The sequence below is a fragment of the Cariama cristata genome, unplaced genomic scaffold, assembly GCF_000690535.1.
Source record: "Cariama cristata isolate BGI_N322 unplaced genomic scaffold, ASM69053v1 scaffold6565, whole genome shotgun sequence".
Taxonomy (NCBI): Eukaryota; Metazoa; Chordata; class Aves; order Cariamiformes; family Cariamidae; genus Cariama; species Cariama cristata.
The window spans coordinates 340-21714 of NW_009615723.1; the positions used below are offsets into that span (position 1 = coordinate 340).

Genomic DNA, 21375 nt, shown 5'->3' on the forward strand with positions numbered 1-21375 from the left:
CAGACTGCCGCCAACAGCCGTAAGGGTTTTCCCCGTCAAATGCTGACTGTTATTTAAACTTCTCCTTGATACAAAACATTACCAGGTCGAAAGCGCCCTGACTGCCAGAGGAATCGCTTCTCGGCAGAAACTGGGAATGGTGGAGTCGGACTCGCTGTGGATTTGTCCGGGCATTTGTCACCTGCCATTATTTGTCTAAGGAAACGTGTTTGACAATTTCCAGTTTTTCCTTAGATCTTGTGGTGGACTTTAGCCTTTTAATAAATGTTAGTATATCAGATCGTGTCCTTGACAGTATTTTACTTGTATGAACCATGATAAAACATTAAAATCCTCATACTCTTCAGGCAGAAGTGTCAATAAACAAGAAAGAGAAGCATAGCATACGATATATGTCGAAGTAACGTTCCTTTTTAGCTTTCTCATCAACAGTAAAAATGTTTACAATGTATGCCAAGATCTTCAGTTTCTGTCTAACACCAGTTAGAGGTTCTGATCTTACAGAAATTGTGTTATAACGGCCTCAGCCTCGTTGCTAGGAAACAATAGATCCCAATTTTTTTATTCCTGCTCTAACTCCTGTGCTGAATAGTGACTGGATACTGTACAGGTTTATGTTATATGGCTGCAGTTAAATGGTCTGATGCATTTTGCTCTGGGTTTCAGACCAGAAGCATGCATTTTCTACAAGAACATCCCAGCAACACGCTGTAAATATTGAAAGTTAATATATTATGTGTCGATATTTGAAAAAGAAAGTACTTTGACTATTTCATTTTTAAAAAATAAAGGTGCAAACTGAGGGCGTGTGACGTTGTCTTTGTTTACACCATGTATTTGGGATATTCTGGTCGTGTCAGTAAAAGGTGCTTCCGTACAGCTAAATAAGGGCTTCAGGCAGTATTGGTTGATTCAAAATTTGGGGGGCACGGGATTACTAGCAAGATTTCATTTTACTTCTGATTCACCAAAGTTCATGCCTATAACTCTGCAGATTTCCGTGCAGGTGAAATCTCAGCCAGTTTCTGTGCACAGGTTATTACATTTCTTGAGAACAAATGTGAGAGAGAAAAAAGAAAATCTGCTAAATGCCTTTGCGCCCCCAAGAACTGAGTGGATGGAGCCGGCGGTGGTGGTAGGGGACGAGGAGCAGAGTTTAAGTACCTGCACGTTCTGTAGAGCTGCTCAAACAGATGATGATGAATGACTGTGTGTATCAAAAGTATGCGCATGAGGAAAAATAAAAAGCCCAGCACATGCAGCAGAGAGGAGACATTGAACCGGAGAGGCGGAAGGAGTGTTTAAGGCTAAAGGAAGGGTTATGTGGTGAAAAACAGATTGGAGCAGCTGGGGTGGGTAATAACCCAGCGTGAGGGCTGCAGCGGGAAGAGCTGTGTTGGATGGATAAGAAAGAAGCGAGGCCAAAGGGGTGCTCTAGTAGAAAAGGGAAGAAAACCAGCCTGAGAGACGGTATTGATTTAGAACTGCAGGAGATCTGTCACGGCCATAGCCGGGGAGTACGGGAGGGCTTAGTGGAGGCAAAACCAGAGCTGTGGCAGGCTTAGTCGCTGCAGAGGAGCGGCATTGCCTTTGCCGGGAAGAAGGCAGAGGAGGGAGGGCCAGGGCAGGGGATGCCAAGTCCCCGCAGTGAGCTGCAAACTCAGGTGTCAGAGCCCAGGCTGCGTCACCCGGGGGAAGCGGAGACGGGAGGGACAGGGCAGAGCAACCGCAGCGGTGAGGGGCTGCGTCCCGGTGTGGCTGCTGCCCGGCAGCAGTGGTGGGAACGAAGCAGGCGATACAGACATTACCTGGGAAGTCATGCCCACAAAATGCGGCTGCTGCTCGCTAAAAGGATCTGTAGCTCTTCACACCTAAGTCAATGCATGAAATCTATATAATTTCCATATTACTGTTCCTGTAACCAAGCACCAACTCCTTGTCTCACAGATACCATATGAGCTTCTCTCTCTCTGTTTCCACCTTGTTTAAGCCTACAGCAATTCCAGACCCTTGGGGACCCAAAAGAAACAATACAAACAAGCCTCCATCTTAATAATTTACATTGGAAACTGAAATGACATTCTCAGCTTTAAACAAAAATGGCATCTTCTGGCCTATTTTATGTATTTTTTAGAAGAAGAATGCACTTCTAGAATCAACCATAGTCAAACCAGTTATCTTCAGCTCGCTGCACCACAGACTGGACAAGTGGCTGTTGCTCTTGTGCCATAGGATTTGCACAGGCAGCACTGATGGCCTCAGCCTTTGCTTGAAGTCAATAGGACATTTCTATAGGAAACAGCCCTTGGGCAAAGTGCTTCCCACTACATTTATCCCCACCACAGGGCCACCATCTGCCAGGGACCATTTCCAAGCACACACTTTCCTGCTCCCAGGAGTTTAGACCCAACACTTAGAAAGTAAAAGGGCTCCTTGGGGCAGTCTGGGGAAACCCACGCACCCTGCCAGATCCAGCAGCTCGGCTGGCTTTGGGGAAGGATGGTTTGCAGGAGCACAAGGTTTGCAGGAGCACAAAGCTGGAGAGGAACAGCCAGGGACCAGCCGCCACAGATGCGCGCCAAGCTGGGAAACCTTTAAGGCACAGAGGAGGAGGGAAAGGTGCAATGGGTTGGCATTTGCTGAATTATGTAACAATTTAAAAAAAACCCAGCTTTTAAATATTTTATTAAAGAGTAAATCATGCTGGAGCTGCCACTGACTGACACTGTATTAAGATAAGATCCTTATTTCAACCAACAAGCACATGTAACAAGGAGGCACAGAGCAACACATGCACGCACAGTGTAAAATACGATGTGGACTAGTCAGGGGGTGGGACATTTCACTGCAGATGAAAGTTGGCCTTCATTTAAACAGAAACTGAGTAATGAACTACAATTGTCACAGCTTTGCAACAGTATTGTCCACCGCTCTCTGTTACAATGGGGCTGTTTATTTATTGCATTTATTCCCATTGCTGGTTTACAAGGAACTTGTGCTTCACAGAAAATGTTTTATCGTTTGCACCGTCTCACTGACGCACTCTCTCTTAGCCACACACAAAGCCACTTAGAGAAAAAAACACACACACCACCACCAACAACAACAACAACAAAGGTAAACCTTCCAGCCTTATCAAATGCTGCTTGGAGCATCCTAACCTTGCTGAATCCTGCACTTGCAGACCACTTAGCTCTGTCACTGTTCACATCCAGCTTGCCTTTACTGAGATGAAGAACAAGGCAGGATCCAGGGTACCGACAATTAAGTAGATATAGGTGGAGGGTTTTTTAACATATTGGTGAAGGAGGCTTCCCCATGTAAGCATCCTATAGGCAGATACAAATACAGGCACTGGGGCTATTGCAGGGAGGCAGCTGCTGCCAGAATACACTACCAACCGCGGTGCCTGTCGCTGTGCCACTGAGCCATGGTTGGCCATGTCTGGTGGTACTTGGTCAGCTTTGTTTCCCTGAACCTGTAGCCTTGTGCTTCTGGGAAAAGCCTCTTTCTCTCTTAGGAAATGTTTCTAGCCTCCCAAGTTGTGTAGAAGTCAGAAGTAGAGGTATGAAACCAAAGCAACCCAAAGGTGGTGGTATAATATTTAAGAGTTGGGGTTTTTTTTTAAAATATATCTATTTTTGTAGTCCATTTGCAACCACTGTTAGTCTTGTGCTTTGGAAGGGAGTGCAGGAGAATCACATTCTTTTGATAGTCAAGGCTATTTGTGTGGGTCGAAGCATGACTAACGGTGGCACAAACCTACCAGCCAGACCAGATGCATCCCCCTTGCAGACTGGGCACACACAAACAAGGCTGAGCCCCGGCTGGGGTCCCTCCCAAAGCTCACAGGTGCCTGCCTGGCAGAAATCCACACAGAGGGAGCCCAGCCCACGTCTACAACTCCTTGATGGCAGTGCAGACACAGTATTGTCTTCTGAAACAAGAGGGCTGTAGGACATCCAGTTTGTTCAAAAGTGTTTCCTACTGTCTGCCAGTTCAGACAGGACAGTGTCATCATGCTTGTTAAACCCCGCATGTAAAAGGCACGGACTCCGAGTTCTCCAGTAGCCACATGCTAACCCTGCACAGCTGACAAGTCCTGTAGATTCAAACCTGTCCTCCAGAAGCCCAGCAGTGGCATGGAAACACACACGGCTAGGTAAAGAAAAGCAGAGAAACTGTCACGCAAAAATAATTTATTTTTAAAAATTGTATGCAGGGGTGTTTTGTTTCAAGTACAGAGAATATCGAAAAGCAAAGAACGATGTTCTCCACTTCACTGGTTGTTCTAGGTTACTCAGTGCATTGCTGAAGCTTTTGATCATTTGTGCAAACTACAAATTTTGTACATCCAGGCAGTGGTGGTCAGTTCTGCTGAGTTACAGGGCAGAGTGTCTGGTGTGATGGGAAATCAGTTAGTGGGGACCCTCCTGCTGCCACTTCTGGAACATCTTTAGGAATGACAGACAGCCCACTCAAGGCAAGGACAGTCTAATGTAAGCAATTTTCCTAAGGCTGTAAGAGGGGACTTGCCCAGTTCTGCATAAATGCCAACCAGAGCAAAGCAAAGCAGAGTCCAAAGTTAAGTAATGTAAAATTACAACTAATTTAAAACATTCTTAAACTTAAAGCTTCTAAATTATGAGCTGGAACGTCTATGAAATACACATTTCTGCAAATGTTACAAGAAAACTCACGGAGTTATATTAACTATCATATAAAACATTCTGTTCTAGAGCACGGACTAGAGGAGACACTGGAAGATATGGCTATGTCACACCATGGGGAAACATCTTCATGATGGCTGCAGGTGGAAGTCATGACCGTCACTTCTCCCTAAGAAAAATAATCACAAAGATATGCGAGGATGAACACTGCAAGAAAATGGACAGATCAGAAGGTTCGTACCTACAAGAGTGAGGGTGCTGGGGCGGGAAGATAGCCACTGCCGGTATAGCACTCAGGAATACATACTGAAAATCCATTTTCTCATCCTGTTGACAGGCCCTATGCCTAATGAGAACCTGAGTGCTAGCATTTCGATCACACAGTGGCAAAGCTAGGGCATATTTTTGGCAATGCCACGCTGCTGGCTAGTTCAGCTTAAAGATGCAAATAAGTCTGAGACCTCCATTCCCACCACCATGTAGGGCTTTGCTCAGCTGCAGCTGAGACTCCCTCTGCCCCATGAGTACCTGGCGGGTATTTGACTTTCGCATGGTTGATGACTGGGTGCTGCAGGGGTGTTATGATGCCTTGGTCGGGTTTCTGGAAGGCAGAAATGAGGTTGTGGACTTTCCGAAAGAGCCTCCGGTGGACCCCAGGTGCTGTCTGCGAAGCCAAAGGGTGAGAGGTGAGAGGAAATGCTGGGTGCCAAGCATCTGTGCCATGCTTGGGGCGCTGGCACAGAAGCCTTGTCCTCAGAAATGCACACACCCCCCAGGGAAGCAGCCAGTGCTTCACTTGGACCCCCTGATGTGCCAATTTGAAATGAGTCAACGATCCGTACTGCTCTCCTCCTTCCCCCGGGCCATGGCAGCCTCGTTGCATTAAGAGCAGTTTCCAGGAGTATGGTGATATCAGGCTGGAAGAGGGACAGTTTCTTAGTCACTACAGGAGAAACACAGAACCTGCCATGCTTATCAGGCAAATTCCCATGTGTTCTTCCTCTATTTCTCACCCTGATTTATTGCAGCCAGTGATTTAACTTCCAGCCTGGGGTTCATCGGTAAGATACTTCCAGCCTGGAAATACCAGTAAGACAATCTAGAGAGCTACTTGGCATTTAAAGGGGAGGGGGGAGTCCTTACACCACTAAATTCAGTCATGGACACAGCCTCTTTGCAAGCCTTTCTCTGAGCATTCAGTCCTGGCTTATGTGTTCACTGAGTACTCCTGTCTCTCTGTTGTACAAAGGCAGCAGCAAAATGTGACGTATTTATTAAAACTGGGATTTTTTCTGTCTGTCTACGTTAGCATCTTTTCAAACACTGTGAAATGACACTGTGTCTGCTTTTAATCAAAAATCCAATGTTTCTGTTTAAATCCTTCAGCGCATTCTCATAATAACTTCTCCCGACCAAAGGCATGGGAGGACAAGCACAGGTCCTGTGGACATAGTCCCACCCAAGGGACGCTGCTCTCACCCAGCAGTTGTGGGCTAAATCCTGCCTCATTGGCACCAGCTGCAGGCTTCGCAGCAGCTGGGATTTTACCAACACTGTTTTAATTTCCCTGCCTCGTCCTTGAAAGATGAGTGTGACCTGAGCTTGCTCGGAGACCAACCAGCCACAGGGAAGGAAGCAGAGACAGGAAAGCACCAGCTGCAGCTGGAGCCTGTTTTGGCCTTGGAGGCACATTGCATGGGATAAGTTGGATTTAGGCTGCTGTTTCTAACAGCTGAGGCCAGCGTGGTCTTAGCAAAATTTACTTAAAGGTTTCTGTTTGCTTAAAGGAAGGGTTGGTGTCATGGGGCTGTAGCTAGCACCTTTATGGAAAGTCCTGGGCCTCCAGGACACCTACACTGTGAAACACAGGTAAGATTTGCCTAAAACACAGCACGAGAAAGCCCAAAACCCATACTTAGGAAGCCAGTGGAAGTCATGGGTAAGAAGTTGTAGCAGGCCTATATAACACCAGAAAAACTGCACTGTGGATGCCGATGTTACCTGAGGCCAAAGCAGGCTGCAGCCTCGCTCAGGGAATTATCCTCCACAAGCGGAGGTCCCTGGGGGTCCCGGCATCCTTCCTGACACACCAGAGCTCACCCTGGCACGTCAGTTGCACCACCACCCTACCACTCCTACCTTGTCCCAAAACCTTTGTGCTTGGGCAGTGCAAGTCTACAGGGTGCTCCCAATGCCCTACAGGAATGAAAAAGAGCATTCTTCCTGGGTACCATTCCCAAGGGTGACACAGATAATTATTTACTCTGCAGTAATGAGAGTCACTTTTACTCCCCGATCTGCTTCTAAGTAACCCCAGGAATCTGTCTTGTCTTCCAGAGCATTGCAACCACTTCTGTTATAATAAAGGCCAAGGAATTCTGTCTGTCTAGAAATTATTTAACGTTTGTAATCAGTGTTCATTAATGTGCAAACAGAAAGCTAATTACGAATTAATACACAGAGTACATCCAAAGAACAAGACCTTCATAAAAGAAATATAGGTTAGCACCCCAATTCCATCAACCCAAATAGTTGTCTATATTGTAAATGGTGTTATTCTACACTTGAATTACCAGTTTCTATCAGATGGGTGAAAATATATTTCGTATCAAGTTTTGGCTATCCTATATATGTTTTGCACCAATGATGTATTAATCTGGAGAGAAATTAACTTTAAAACACTGTAGCTTGAAAATAATTTCCTTAAATTTTCTGACATTAATGGTATGTGGGATAGAAGGGAACAGATTGTGCTTATCAAATTACAAAAAGACAACATTTTTTCCACTTAAAATGATGCAAAATAATGCACTATTGCATTATGCAACAGCTGAAATGTAGTAGGGAATTAATTTATGAGTTCAAGACTGTCAGAAGTGGCACCAAGACATCTTAGTGATGGGCACACTCAAGATCGATTACCTTCAATGAAAATCAGACTGTGCAGAAACATGAATAATTTGAATATATTTCATTAAAGCTATATGAACGTCAAACAGGATGTAGAAATTTTCAGAAGAGAAAGGAGAAGTACACACCTCAGCACTCCAGGACCCAGTTTCTGTCTTGGACACTCTGTAGGTATAAACATAACCCTGATGCCTGTGGGGAAAAAAAAAAATCAACAGGTATTTGTTACCCATTTCTACTGTCAGCTTTCACAAGAGGTACACTCTGTTATGTGGGAGTCAGTTCATCTGCCAACCTTTCTCTAAAAATAAATTCACCCATAAAGGCTCTAGGTAGATAAAAAAACTGAGACACAGGTCAGAAGCAGTGTTCAACCTACTGGGGTCTTTTTGGCTGCAAGGGATTGGTCTGACTCAGACCTAGTTTAGCAATATTCAGTTATTCTAGGTTAAGTGACGCTGCTTTCAATCCTGCCTCAGCATTTTATTTTTTTTTCAGTGACCTCTTTTTACTGGCACACACCAGACACACTTCCCCTAGAAAAAGAGAAGGTGTATTATTGGCAGATAGCATTACTGTATTGTGATTCATTTAAACGCAGATGTTCCCAGAAGCTATAGCATGAGTGTAACTTAACTGGAAAGCTAGACCCACAAAAGCTAGGTAAGTTCCTCTTTGCCTTGCCCGTACATTTCTAATTCTCAAATACTGATAAAGGAGACTTACAAGAGTGTGGAATCTTCCTTCTTTTTAAATCTATTTTGAGCCTTTCAAGAATAAGGGCTCATACACTAATAAGACCAGACATACTTGTGTCCAGAGTCAGTCTTGCTTCTCTTACGAACCCAACATAGTGAATAACTTACATGGTGGATTATTATACTGATATCCAAAAATGTAACTCAGAAGCAGAGATGATTGCTAGAAGTTTCATGGGTGCAACAGTAGTTTAGATGGTATCAGATAAGAAAGATTGTATTTCATACTACATAGATTTATATGAATACACAGCAGGATTTAGGGACCGTTTGCTATTTCAACATCAATTCTTATTCTTAAGAAAGCAGAAAAATACTATATTTCTTTCCAATTATACATGGTATTATAGCAGTTACTACAAAAAAGCAGAAACCATCAATGACACAGATAGTGTATGATTGCAATTACTTACGCTCTGTGTCACGGCTCCTGGATAAATTCTTGTTAAAAAGTCATTACAGCACCCTTTGCAAAGTGGTGTCTGATATAATTTACCCAAGCAGGAAACTCTTAACGGTTGTTGCACTGCTACAATCCCACGAAGTGGGAGCAAAAACGCCTGTCGTAATTTGTGAGCTCTCCCCCCGCCACTCAACTCCCACTGTGATTAAATACGGAGGTGGAAGACACAAAGCCGTTCCCTCCGGTCGGGACTGCTGCGGGGAAAAACTCCCTGTGCAGCAGCCGAGACATTGCCCTCCTCCTCCTCGCGTATGGGAATATGCCTGACGCAGCCCCACAATCCCACCACAACTTCATCCAAGTCTTCGTGTGAACCAAGGGAGTGTTTTCCCCAGACACACAACTTTCCACCTGGCACCAGATGGGCATGAAAAGAGGCCGGCCATGCTCACTTTGTGGAAACCAAAGGAGGAGAACAGTGGCCGCTACCCCACTTCTTCCGCCAGCAAGCTCAACTGCTGCAGTCCATCAGGGATTTGGATGGGCCAGGAAAGGGCCCTTGGGAAGAGGTGTGAGCAACCTGCTGTGGCTGCGGGAGGAGGGAAGCACTTGGAGGGACAACGCTGTTCTCCTGTCCATGCCATGGCACCATGGTCACTGGTGTTTGAGGCCACAGCTCAAGCCCTGTTGCTTAAAAGCACATCCCTCTAAGCCACTAAATATGTTCCTGTTCAGGGAAGCCAATGACTCCCGTTAGGCCCCTTAGACAATCTCGTACTATCACGTCCTTTCTTAAAACCTCTGAGAGCTGTGTCTGGATTGTCAGCTTTTCATGAGTGGCTGATGTTCACATTAATCTTTTCAGAAATCACGAAGGGCTTTTCTGCACCTATGTATGTAGCACACCAGCCAATATATGGTTACTGAAACTAGGATTTTACAGGCCACGGTGTACTGGGAAACATCAGAGAGGTCCTGGCATTTTGTCCCCTCTCTTTGAAGTGGCTATTTCACCATCTCCATGGTGTGTTTCTTTCAAGCCTTCATACAGAATCAGTATGTAAAAATCTAAAATTCACTTCCTTGCCTCCTGTTTTTAATAATACACTGTTCATATTGCCCATGCTTGTTCTTGGTTGTCCCAAAGCATTCCAATTGCTTCAGACTCTTTAAAATCTGATTTTTTCACAAATGGCTCAGTTGTCTGGAAAGCTACCATCTGTTGTTTCTTTCGCCATTTTCCCTACCTAAGAGATTGCATGACTTGAAGAGGTTGAGGGGCTGAGGTGCTGCCCTGCCTCTGAAATGTCTGATGGCTTTCAGCACTCTGCCAGAAGGGTTTACTAAGCTGGACAAATTGAAAAATAGAGGTCAGATAAAGTAATATTCGGGGCCAAAGCAAGGTGAGGTATAAGATAGACATCTATCCTGCATTTTTCAAAAAATTCCACCGTAAAATATTTCAACTGAGCCCAGAGAAAGTACAAAGGATATCTCAGATTAAAAACACACAAGATGATACAGAAAAAAAAGAACAAGAATTTGGGAACATGGACGTTTTCAGCACAATGTGGAGAATGGAAGGAGTATGACATTGCGATCACAGCCTTGCGAAGGACAAGTGAGAGCTCTCCACTCATCTGGCAAATTTTTTTCCCAGAGGAGGAAAGACTGAAAGGTCTGAAGGGGTTCACTGTGCTTAAACTGAAAAACACAACATTATAATCTGTCGTTGGCTCTGAAGCCATCAGTAAACACAGTCACCATGTAGATGGGAGTTGGCCCAGGACCACCACACTTGCCTCTTCAAAGGAAATGCACAAAGGAAGGAGGACGCATTTTGTTAAGAAGATGAACAGCTAGATCTTCCCATCTAACTGCTTTCCATTGGGATCTTTGTTCCTCAAAAATGCATTACAGCTTTTCTGATAAGTACTCTTCCAACGAATATGATCTTATCAAAACTTTCTGTTAAGCAGCAGGAACTTACTTCATTACCACTTCAAAGTGCTTTTTACCTTCCATGTGCGAGTGACATGATTTTGATGAGCCAAGTTCTCTTTACTGCTACATGGGCACAGCCTCCCGTGAGAAAGGTTTTATGATTTAAACTACCCAACATTAGCTGAGATCAGTGTGGATTGAAGGAAGATCAAGGTGCTCTTCTTAAAACAAAAATGAAATACAGAAATTACAATTGAGATTGTATAGAACATTATATTCCAAAGAATAAAACACGTAGCACTGGGCAAGAGTAACTGGAAAAGCGCATTTACTGGAGCTTAGGTCTCAGAAGACGAGAAATTCCCCAGCTATCATGAGGGGACAGCTCAGTTGTTTTGTACACTTTACTCAATTCATGGCAGAAAAAAGCTCCTAGTATGACACAATGTTCCTATATGTGGTGTGGCCAAGTAGCTGAAGCCAAAATCCAAACACCACGTGGCCTGGGCATGGTGCTAGTCACTTGGGGCCTCTCACACAGCTTATGCTTTGAAGCCCTTACCTGGTGAGATGCAGGCCAAGTCCACCTCTCCGTGACCTGAACTCCTCTCTCTGCTGGGCAAAATCAACAGGAGATGGAGACATGTCACTGAGAGAAGGATTTCTGGGAGCACTCTTACAGTGACACTGGTGTACCAGCTTATCTTGGAGGAGGACCAGCTCTTGATATGCAGGCAAAGACCCAACGATGGTCCTCATCCCTTCATCTGGCCTGAGGACATCCACAAGCCTCACTTGCAATTGCAAAGTTCCTCTGTCATGCCAGTGAAGCTCAAGGGATGGGAGAAATTGTGAATTAACAGCTTGAGGAATGAGGCCCTATCAATTTTTGATTAAAGACAAAAAATGCCAAAATGCTGATGAGGGGAAGCAGAAAACAGCCATTGCTGTAAGGACAATATTGGATACTCTTCCATGAGTATTTTGATCACCACTGATAATATTTTTATGTAATCTCATTTATTTTTTTCATCTCCATAACAAAGGATGTGTTATACCAACTAGGAGGTACACTAGCACTGCCTCTATTGCAATACCATCACTGGGAAAACTTTGTCAAAGGAAAATCTAGAAAAAGTTGCTGTTACAGGAAATGGTCCACTTTATGTTATAGGCTTTTTTCTTTATAGCTAGATAATACCTCCCAAAGAGCTACAAAGGCATCATTCACAGATGACATACTGAGACAGCATCTGTCTACCTGTCCTCCCCACTCCTCCTTTTCAACTGTGATCAGACTTGTTAAAGCTGCATTTGCTTTAACAGGTGAATAATTACAATCTTCTGCACCACTGAAATAGCCAGAGGATATTAGCCGCATGCCGCAGATTAAAATTAACCATGACATTTCAGCTGCATGGTATATTTTAAAATAATTTCCAAATGTTTTGTATATCTCAGTTGGGACATTTTATTAAAGTAATTTGTATTCATTTCTGAGTCCAAAATGGAACAAATATAAAGAGAGAAAGACAGAGAGACAGCAGAAAGCCATGTCAGCAATAAATTATATCAATTTCTTTCTCTTTACATAGCCTTCTCTTCTGATGTCTTTGCACCATGTCAATCAGCTCTTCTTACCTCGTACATTTGCATCCTGATCTTACCTTGGAATTTCACTTTACAATATTGCTTAAGAACCATACAGTGGTGTAGCCTACAAATAGTGATCCCAAGTATTATATACTGCCCATACTCAGTTTCTTAAAACTTTGTCACATTTCAGCCTTTCAAATTGAAAGTTTGTTTCTTAGGTGTTTTCCTCAACATTATTTAGGGATGGAGAATGCAGAAGTGATAGAAAAAATGACATGTTAGGCAAAACAATGCTTTTCCAATGTTAAAAAAATAATCTTCCAATTGTTGGGGCTTTTGCCCAGTTTTTAGAGTAAGATGTAAAATTTGTTTGAAGGAAGGACTGCACCTCTTGCAGTCTCCAAGATAAAGCAGTAGTGGCTGTCTAGGCTGAAAGAGAGGCACTTTCTAAAGGTTGTTAGCAGTTGTAGCTGCACCATGCCTGGGCTGGGTGTACCACAGGCACTCAGCTAAGCAGTGTCTCTGATCTTAAGCCACGAGTGATGTACGTATGTTCCCTGGTCCAGATTAGTGGTGGAAAAAACAGAAGGTAATTTAGAAGATTGGGGATCTTGGAAAGGAAGACTGGGACTGGGTGGCGTGGATGTGGAAGGAAAGAAAAGGGGACTTCTGTCTATGCAAGATGGGCAAGGAAATAGCAATGACAATTGAACCCCTGGGAGAGAGTAAGACTACTTGAGTAAGAAAGGGGATATACAGAAGTGAAGCATGAAGGGGCTTGAACTGGGAGCAGCACAAAATGCTGGAGGAGTGAAAAAGCCAGGAATAGAAGATGGGTGGTTTGGAAGCAGAAGATATATGAAACAAGGAAACAGCCCTTAGCAATGCAAGCAAAGTCAGGAGGTTGTACAGAAGAACACTGAGTAGTCTCAAAATCCATTCCATGCCCCTCACATTGGGAACCCAAAGCTAAAGGGTACTGCAGACTTGAGCCTCCTGTGTCAGAATTTCCCTCGTGTGAAACAAGTTAACAAACTCTTTGTCTCACAAACCCAGATCATGCTTAGAAACCACTTAATACTGTGGAGATGAGTACTACCAAGGCTACGGAGATGAGTACTACAGGAGAGCTCATGGGGGACTCAGTACTTTCGGAGTTGGGGGTCAATGGCGTGCAGCAGATAAAATAATGAGCATGAGAGGTGAGGTTGCAGCCGCTTCTGTATTACTCAGAGGTGTTTAATACAGGTTGCAGATTATATCCTGAATGCCTGGTCAGAGGGGCCAACCTCAGACAGCATCCCAGTGGGCAACCCTGGATCGGGAATGTGGGTGATGGCATGGGCACCACCGTGGCTACAGAGGCAGGAGATGGCTACCACAGAGTTAAAACCCGTGAGGTCAGGGGATTCAACAGCAGGGCCTGGGAGCCTGCATGTCCTATGTGCTTATCAAGGTATCCCCTTGCCCAGGGTACCCCTGAGCTGCATGGCCTCTCCCACGCGACAGAAGCAACAGCTGCCAAAATGATGAAACAGTCAATCCAGCCATCCACTTAAACCTCTTTCTTTTTCTTTCTTTTTCCTTTTTAATTGTTATATTTCTGCTTGGATTATTAATCATGGAGAGGCCGAAAAGTATGTTATTTAATGTAGAAGAAAATCCTATTTAAGCTTACAGCTCCTCACTCTGTCCTGGAATTTGCATTTTATGGTTGACAAGCAGCATGGTTAGGTCTCAGACATACAATCAAGGTACAGCAACTTAGCAATGCCCATCCATCAGCTAACTCAAGCTGAAAAAACAGCATTCGCATTGAGATGAAGTGCAAGATACAAGCTCTATGTCAGCAAGACTGAATAAAACAGTTTAAATCAGTGTTTATAACATCTGAAAAGCCCAACAGAGTTACTGTGGCTTAACTCACAACAGCACTCTATACACACCCACTTGAGTGTACACTTCTGTCATCAATTCCCCTACCAACACTTCTTGTGGCAAAAATTTGCCCATGATACTGAATGAGTAACTAGTATTAGCTTGCTGAAATGCAATAGCATTATAAAGCAAACACATTATCTTGATTTTTTCTTCTGAAATTAACAGAAGCTTGAAAGGGCAAGTCAAATCTTGAGAAATGTCTCTGAATTTATGCACAGATTTCTGTGGAAGATTGCCAGCATCTTCACCACTTGAACTGTCCTTACCATCAGTAGAAATGCCGCTGATTTACCTAAACAGCAAGTGCCTAGCCTTTCTGAGCGGGGTTTTTGTTGGTCTGGTACAAGGCGATGCCAACCAAAAGCAATGCCCCAAAGATTAATTTCTTCAAATTTGGAAATAAAATGAGAATTTATGCAAATCTGAGATGTTAAATAGAAGGAAATTACTTTACGGTGGGCCAGTAACTTAGCTTCATGAATTACTATGTCCTCTGGAATAGCACCTCAGAAAGGCAAAAACCTCATGAAATAAGGTTATCTGGTGAAATATCTTTCATCACTTTAGGCAAAACTCACAAGAACTGCAATAGATAAAACGCTGCCAATAGCCCTGTAAATGCTACTCTCTCATATTTCTGTGAAACATTTCTCGGTTTGTTTGGGAGTAATTCAGTGTAGCTCATTTTCAGATTTCCTGTTTCCCTCAGAGCAAGGTAGGCACGGTCTGACCATAAAGTCCCTGAACCTGAAATTACTGCTTCAACTAAATCCTCAAAACTCAAGCCTACAAAACCAGGGTAGAGCTAATCTAGGTTCTGTTATCGAATGATCGTAGCCATTCTGTCTTTTACAGATTCGTTAGCGTAACCATTACCCACCATTCAGACTGTCTACCTTTCTAAAATATTTCCAAGAAAAGCCATTGGAATATCTGAAGGCCATTAACCAAGCTATTCTCAGCGAAGAGGAAGCTCACTCTGATTAGCAGGGAGCTGAAATACCTCAGTAGAATTCACCGTTGTACTGTAGAAGACTTTTTTCAAAGCTGAAAATAGTGCGTGATATTTACAATGGCAACCTTGAATTGAGGGGCTCCTCCTCCGAGAGAAGCTTTTGTTCCAAATTATATTTTAAATGGTGATGATTATTATGTGTGGTGTTATAATAAATGCAATTATTCTGCCATTTCTATCAAAAATATTACATGGGAAACAAAAGAAATGCTAAGCTGAAGCTGGCTCGTGATCCTGTATTACACCTCCAGGCTGTACAGCTGATACATCTGCTGCATCAGAAAGTTTCGGCACGTTGCCTGAACTTGTGCACTGTGGTTACGGTGACAGGAAAAATAGCACACGTAAAATCTGATAGGACTGCAGCCTATCCCTGTTGCCATTACTGTTGCTTCAAGAGCTCTAAACAGCTTTCTATTCCGGCTTTTGATTACCCTCCACAAATTGAATGCAGCACAGTACATGAATGGCTGGTTTCAAACAAATTATCTGAACATACAGTTTGACAAGTATGTCATGTTTAGCTTACTTAAAGGTCTGAAACAACTACTAACATTCCAAGTATTTTCAAGTGTATGAATTTTAAGCCCCAAACTACAAATGCTTTATCTTTGTCAATTCAGGCATGAGCTGCTTGTTTCTGCATGTGTACTCATATATCTGTAAAGGAAAGCAGTGCTTTCGGCACTCTCAAGTATTTTATTTATGCATTTTTCAGGCACAGTTTAAGACGCTGCTTCTCAAACCAGACACCGTTATTGTGGCCTGAGTCCCTCATTGACTTCATTAGGAGTGGTGTGCACAGAGGATTTCTGAGAGTGCTAAAAATGTCAAATGGGGTATCGAGCAAAGAGGAAATCAGACCGGTAAAGAAAGCTCCCTGGAACAATCAGGTTTTGATACTAAAACCCTGGTGTACTGCGTGTAGTGTCTAACATGTTTACAGGTAGAACGTATACATTTTTTAAAGTCTATGCATTTCTTCTAGCCCAAATCTTCTTGTTTTTCCATGCAACCCTAAAAAAATTCCAGGAAAAGATTGTGCTCCTCTGTTGGCACGTTCAAAACATGATGAACAACACCCTTAAAGTATATATTATCAGTTTGATAACGGTGTTCATACAATGAGGATCTTGCGAGCATCTGGTATTAAAAAACTTTGCCAGAAGCTGCAGGCAGCACCTCTGTTTGTAAAAGCCCCAGGGGACACTGTTGCAAATCAAAACCTTCCCACTCTTCCATACATAGTTTAATTGTGCTCTTAAAATATTTATGAAAGTGGGTTCTTTGTGCTTCGCCACAGCCACACCAAAAAACATTCTCCCTTTGAAGGCTGGCAGGCATGCCATGTGCACACTGTGACTTCGGACAGCAGAAAACAGCATTCAAGGAAGATAAAGTAATACTTCAGGAGAAACAAAGAGAGAAAGCAGAGTTTTCTAGCCAAATGCTCCAACAACAGGGTCCTGCCAGCCGCAGTTACCGACTCTGTAGGTCAGGTTTTATGTTACTACCTGTCTCTTTTATGCTTGCCCCGTAAAATCAGTGTCAGTCACAAGGGATTCATGAAGTCTTTGACTCTTCTCCTTTTTAAAGGTCAGGGCTCCACTTTTTAATTGGAAAAGCAAAAGGCGAATGAGCCTGACCGTGAACACTGCTGCCCTTATTACGTGCCTTAAGAGGCTCAAAAACTGCCAAAATATTGGGAGTGCCGGGGGGGAGGCGTGGTGGTGGGGGCATTACAGATTTATGCAGTTTCTTGGAAAAAAAAGAGGCATTGTTTGAGCCTAAGCAATGCAGTGGCAATCACAGGACTTACCGATTACTGTATCTGGAGCTGGAAATGCCCAGCGGCCACCTGTGTGAGGTCAAGCTGCTGACAGTATTGTCATCCAAATATTTGTTTAATGACTTTTTCGATAAATGTTTCTTTTCTTTTCATCAGAACCTTGCCTTTTAATTTTGACAACTCCCTTTTTCCCTCATTGGAAGAAAAAAAAAAGAACTCTAAGAATGCTTGGATCTGGGGTGCGGGGGGGGGGATCAAGTTTGATTTGTTTTACTTCTCCAGGGAAGCGCAGGGAGAGGGGAAAGGAGGCAGATTGAACATGTTTTCATTTTGGAAAACTGGATTATTTTTCTCTTTCTTTTCTAAAAGCAATAGAAACATTGCTGGCAGTATGAAACAGTTTCACTTCTGTTAGAAATTGTCATTGGAAAGATGTAAAATTTTTTGTTCAGCTCTGATACTTATTGCAATGTATCTAATGGCTGATCAGCTTTTTTTCTCATGTTTCAAAGAACACTTCGGTTCTTCCAAAAAAAGTATGTTTTGTCTAATCTTCATATATCTAGATATTCCTAGAGTGATTTTTCAGCACAGATTCTGAACCGAAATGTAAATTGTTGAATAACTTTGTTATTCCTAATAATTTCCATTATGTGTTTAGAAGGAAGTATAAAAAAGCAGAGAAGTACTTATTTTTTCTTTTATTTTCTTTTTCTTAAACAGTTAATACAGCAACTGCATGTTTCCCTCAGTTTTTATCAAAGCTGTCATGCACGTACATGCTTGCCACCTCTTTCATCTCTGTGCATGATGTTCAGACTGGAATTTGGGTGTGGTTCAATCATTGGTTTCTTTTGCCAAAGCCAGGCTTTGCATCCTCCATTGAATACATGTCTACATCTCTCACGCCTTCCCTACTTGCTCCTCCAATCTCACGACTAAAGCGCTCTGCTTTAGTAAACCTTTGCCTGTTGTCATGTTTTAACCCCAGCCAGCAACTAAGTACCACGCAGCTGCTTGCTCATTTCTCCTCATCCTGCGGCAGGATGAGGAGGAGAACCGGAAAATGGTAAAACCCATGGGTTGAGATAAGAACAGTTTAATAATCGGAATAAAGTAGAATATAATAATAATAATGATAATAACAATAATGATAATGATTGTAATGAAAAAAAGAGGTAACTCAGAGAGAGAGGAATAAAACCCAAGACAGACCAGTGATGCACAATACAATCTCTCACCACCTGCTGACTGATGCCCAGCCTGTCCCCAAGCAGCAATCAGCCCCCTCCCAGCCAACTCCCCCCAGTTTCTATACTGGGCATGCCATTGTACGGTATGGAATAGCCCTTGGGGTCAGCTGTCCTGGCTGTGCTCCCTCCCTGCTTCTTGTGCACCTCCTCGCTGGCAGAGCGTGGGCAACAGAAATGTCCTTGACTTAGGGTAAGCACTACTTAGCAACAACTGCAACATCAGTATGTTATGAACATTATTCTCATGCTAAATACAAAACACAGCACTACACCAGTTACTAGGAAGAAAATTAACTCTATCCCAGCCAAAACCAGGACACCTGTCAAAGCACTTCCCTAGTTTATGACCCACATTTCTTTAAGCTGTCATTGCTACCTTCAGTGTGAGACCATTTCCTGGTATCTTTATGATAACTGTCTCCAAAGCCAGTGATGCACAATACAATCTCTCACCACCTGCTGACTGATGCCCAGCCTGTCCCCAAGCAGCAATCAGCCCCCTCCCAGCCAACTCCCCCCAGTTTCTATACTGGGCATGCCATTGTACGGTATGGAATAGCCCTTGGGGTCAGCTGTCCTGGCCGTGCTCCCTCCCTGCTTCTTGTGCACCTCCTCGCTGGCAGAGCGTGGGCAACAGAAATGTCCTTGACTTAGGGTAAGCACTACTTAGCAACAACTGCAACATCAGTATGTTATGAACATTATTCTCATGCTAAATACAAAACACAGCACTACACCAGTTACTAGGAAGAAAATTAACTCTATCCCAGCCAAAACCAGGACACCTGTCAAAGCACTTCCCTAGTTTATGACCCACATTTCTTTAAGCTGTCATTGCTACCTTCAGTGTGAGACCATTTCCTGGTATCTTTATGATAACTGTCTCCAAAGTTGTTGTGTGATATGTTGTTTACTGTACCTGCTATTTCTTACATAATGCTCTAAATTGAAATATTAAGAAGTAATGGAACCGAGGTTTAGCTCTAGCATTTTTCAGCCACACTTCTCTCTATATCAGATCATACACATCATAAAATTTTTCATTTAATTTTTTATCTGGATTTATTCATGATGCTATTGAAAAAATCCCTTATTAAAAATTTATTGAGGATCTATATTCTATAAGAAGCCTGCATAACATTCACTAGTGATATTGTTTGCGTTTACCCCTCTGCGTATCATATATGTGTTCGAATGCAATGTAACATGAAGATATGAGTGGCCCATAATTTCCAGAAACAATTAGGTAGGGTTCTGTTTCTTACTGTAGTATCTTTTCTTTTCCTCCAAAGATTGCAGAGCTTCATAGTTAGCAATCCTTTCTGTTCTTCCTATTTTCATTTTATATATTTTATTTCATTCATGAAATTTCTTCCAAAGGACATAAATTACCACTAATATAGCAAAAAATCCCAACTGATTGTGTGCAGATGAAAGACCTTGTTACATACCTACACCCTGATTTAGACTAATGGTGGACTAATTTTAGGATTCTCTATTTTATTCAGCATTGTGACATTCTGCCTGACCCTTTCTCTAACGCCTTAGTGTTTCACCTGCACTGAATGACTTCTGAGTGTTAAGGAGATATATCACTATTTCCTCTGATGGTTATTTAAAAGAGGTTCTGCTTTTATTGCCTATTCCCATCACAGGAATCATAGCGCTCCTTACCTCTTGCTATGTCTATTCCATTTTCATTTAACTCAAGATGCTTCTTATTTCCCATTTTTCAGCTAGCTGTTAAGGTATTTGTTAGGAGTAGTGCCTATCTTGGATCACCTTCTGATTTCATGAGAGAAGAAAAAATACATCTTCTGCCACAAAGATCTTCCCTGAAAAGAAGGTTGTGTATTTCTGGATTATCTATAACCTTCTTTCATGCCTCCATTTCCTAGTCTACAACAGGGGAATAATAACGCTCACCCAGGCTTTAATTACGTATTGTTGGAAACGTATTCAAGACATTTGGGGAAAACCTGACTTAGGACTCTTCTTCCTCTTCTGTGTTTTGCCAGGTATCTAAGTGCCCTCTGTTAGCTAATTCTTGCCAGCCCTAAAATGGTTTTCTCTTGTATTCCTTCTCCTACTGAAGTAAGGCGCAAGTGTCTGTTTAGCCTTGGTAGACACATCTTTGTTCTTTCAATGCAATGGTACTTCATTGTACAGGGTTATCTCTCAGGACTTCTGAGACTTCTGCTTTTGCCAAAAGTAGGGTAATTAAATTGCATCATTAAGACAAGGTCCTATGGCTATAAAGTCCCCCAGCTCTTTCAGGGAAACCTCTCTACCCTCCGTCTGACAGACTATCCCATCAGAACTTTCCCCTTTCACCCTATTTGGTGAAACATTACCACTTAGTTCATTACCCATCAGTATTTCATGTACTTTACAGACAGTTTACTCCAAGCCCAGTGGCTCGTAGGGGACACACCCTGACCAAGAACTTCCCGAAGCAAAAGCATGTTCTGAGTGACAGCAATCCACGCTACCCTTCCCAATGACAGGGGACGCTGGGGATGTCGCTAAGCACACCCATGAGAGCATTAGAGAAGCAGAACACAGAAGGCAGAAAGCAAGAGGATTATCCGGCACAAAGATGCAGTGCACACCATCCTGAGTCAAGTTGCCTGGCTCTTCTCCGTGGCACCTTGCTCGTTCTTCCTACGTGCTCCAGGCCTGCTTTCTTTCTGTTTTATGCCCATAGGAAGCGTGGGCTCTGCGAGGCAAAACCTGCTCCTCTCTGCTCTGCAAAGGACCCCTCACCTCTTACGCATCCCTCTGCCTTAAGTCAAGGTGAAGGAGCCAAAAGTCTCGCACATGTCTGCAAACCGTAATATTAGGATATATTTTGTCACTGTTACGTAGGAACACCCCATACTGTGGATGCAAAGGTTGGAAATCAGCTACCACCTGACTATCCTGGCACCCCTCTCCCAGCCCCGCCGACCTCGGCAGCCCCACAGCCCAGAGGGGCGATGGCAGCTGCGCGGGGCCAGCAGCACTCACAGCACACAGAGGCAGTAGACTCCTGGGATGCTCTCGCTGTCCCGCAGCAGGTAGCTGCCATCAGTGCCCGTCGCCAGCAGCAGCTTC

The 21375-nt window shown here is 43.3% G+C and overlaps 1 protein-coding gene across 1 annotated transcript in view; it reads right to left on the minus strand.

Annotated features, from left to right (window-relative positions):
- Nucleotides 1–4798: 4798 nt before the first annotated feature.
- The window catches only part of SH2D1A (SH2 domain containing 1A), a 23550-nt gene continuing 6973 nt past the window's right edge, over nucleotides 4799–21375 (minus strand). Inside the window, exons 3-6 of the mRNA XM_009699919.1 lie at nucleotides 21289–21371; nucleotides 7709–7772; nucleotides 5199–5334; nucleotides 4799–4839 (exon numbers count right to left, since the gene is read on the minus strand). Of these exons, the coding sequence (XP_009698221.1) occupies nucleotides 4799–4839; nucleotides 5199–5334; nucleotides 7709–7772; nucleotides 21289–21371 (324 nt within the window). The remainder of the gene's footprint in view (nucleotides 4840–5198; nucleotides 5335–7708; nucleotides 7773–21288; nucleotides 21372–21375) is intronic.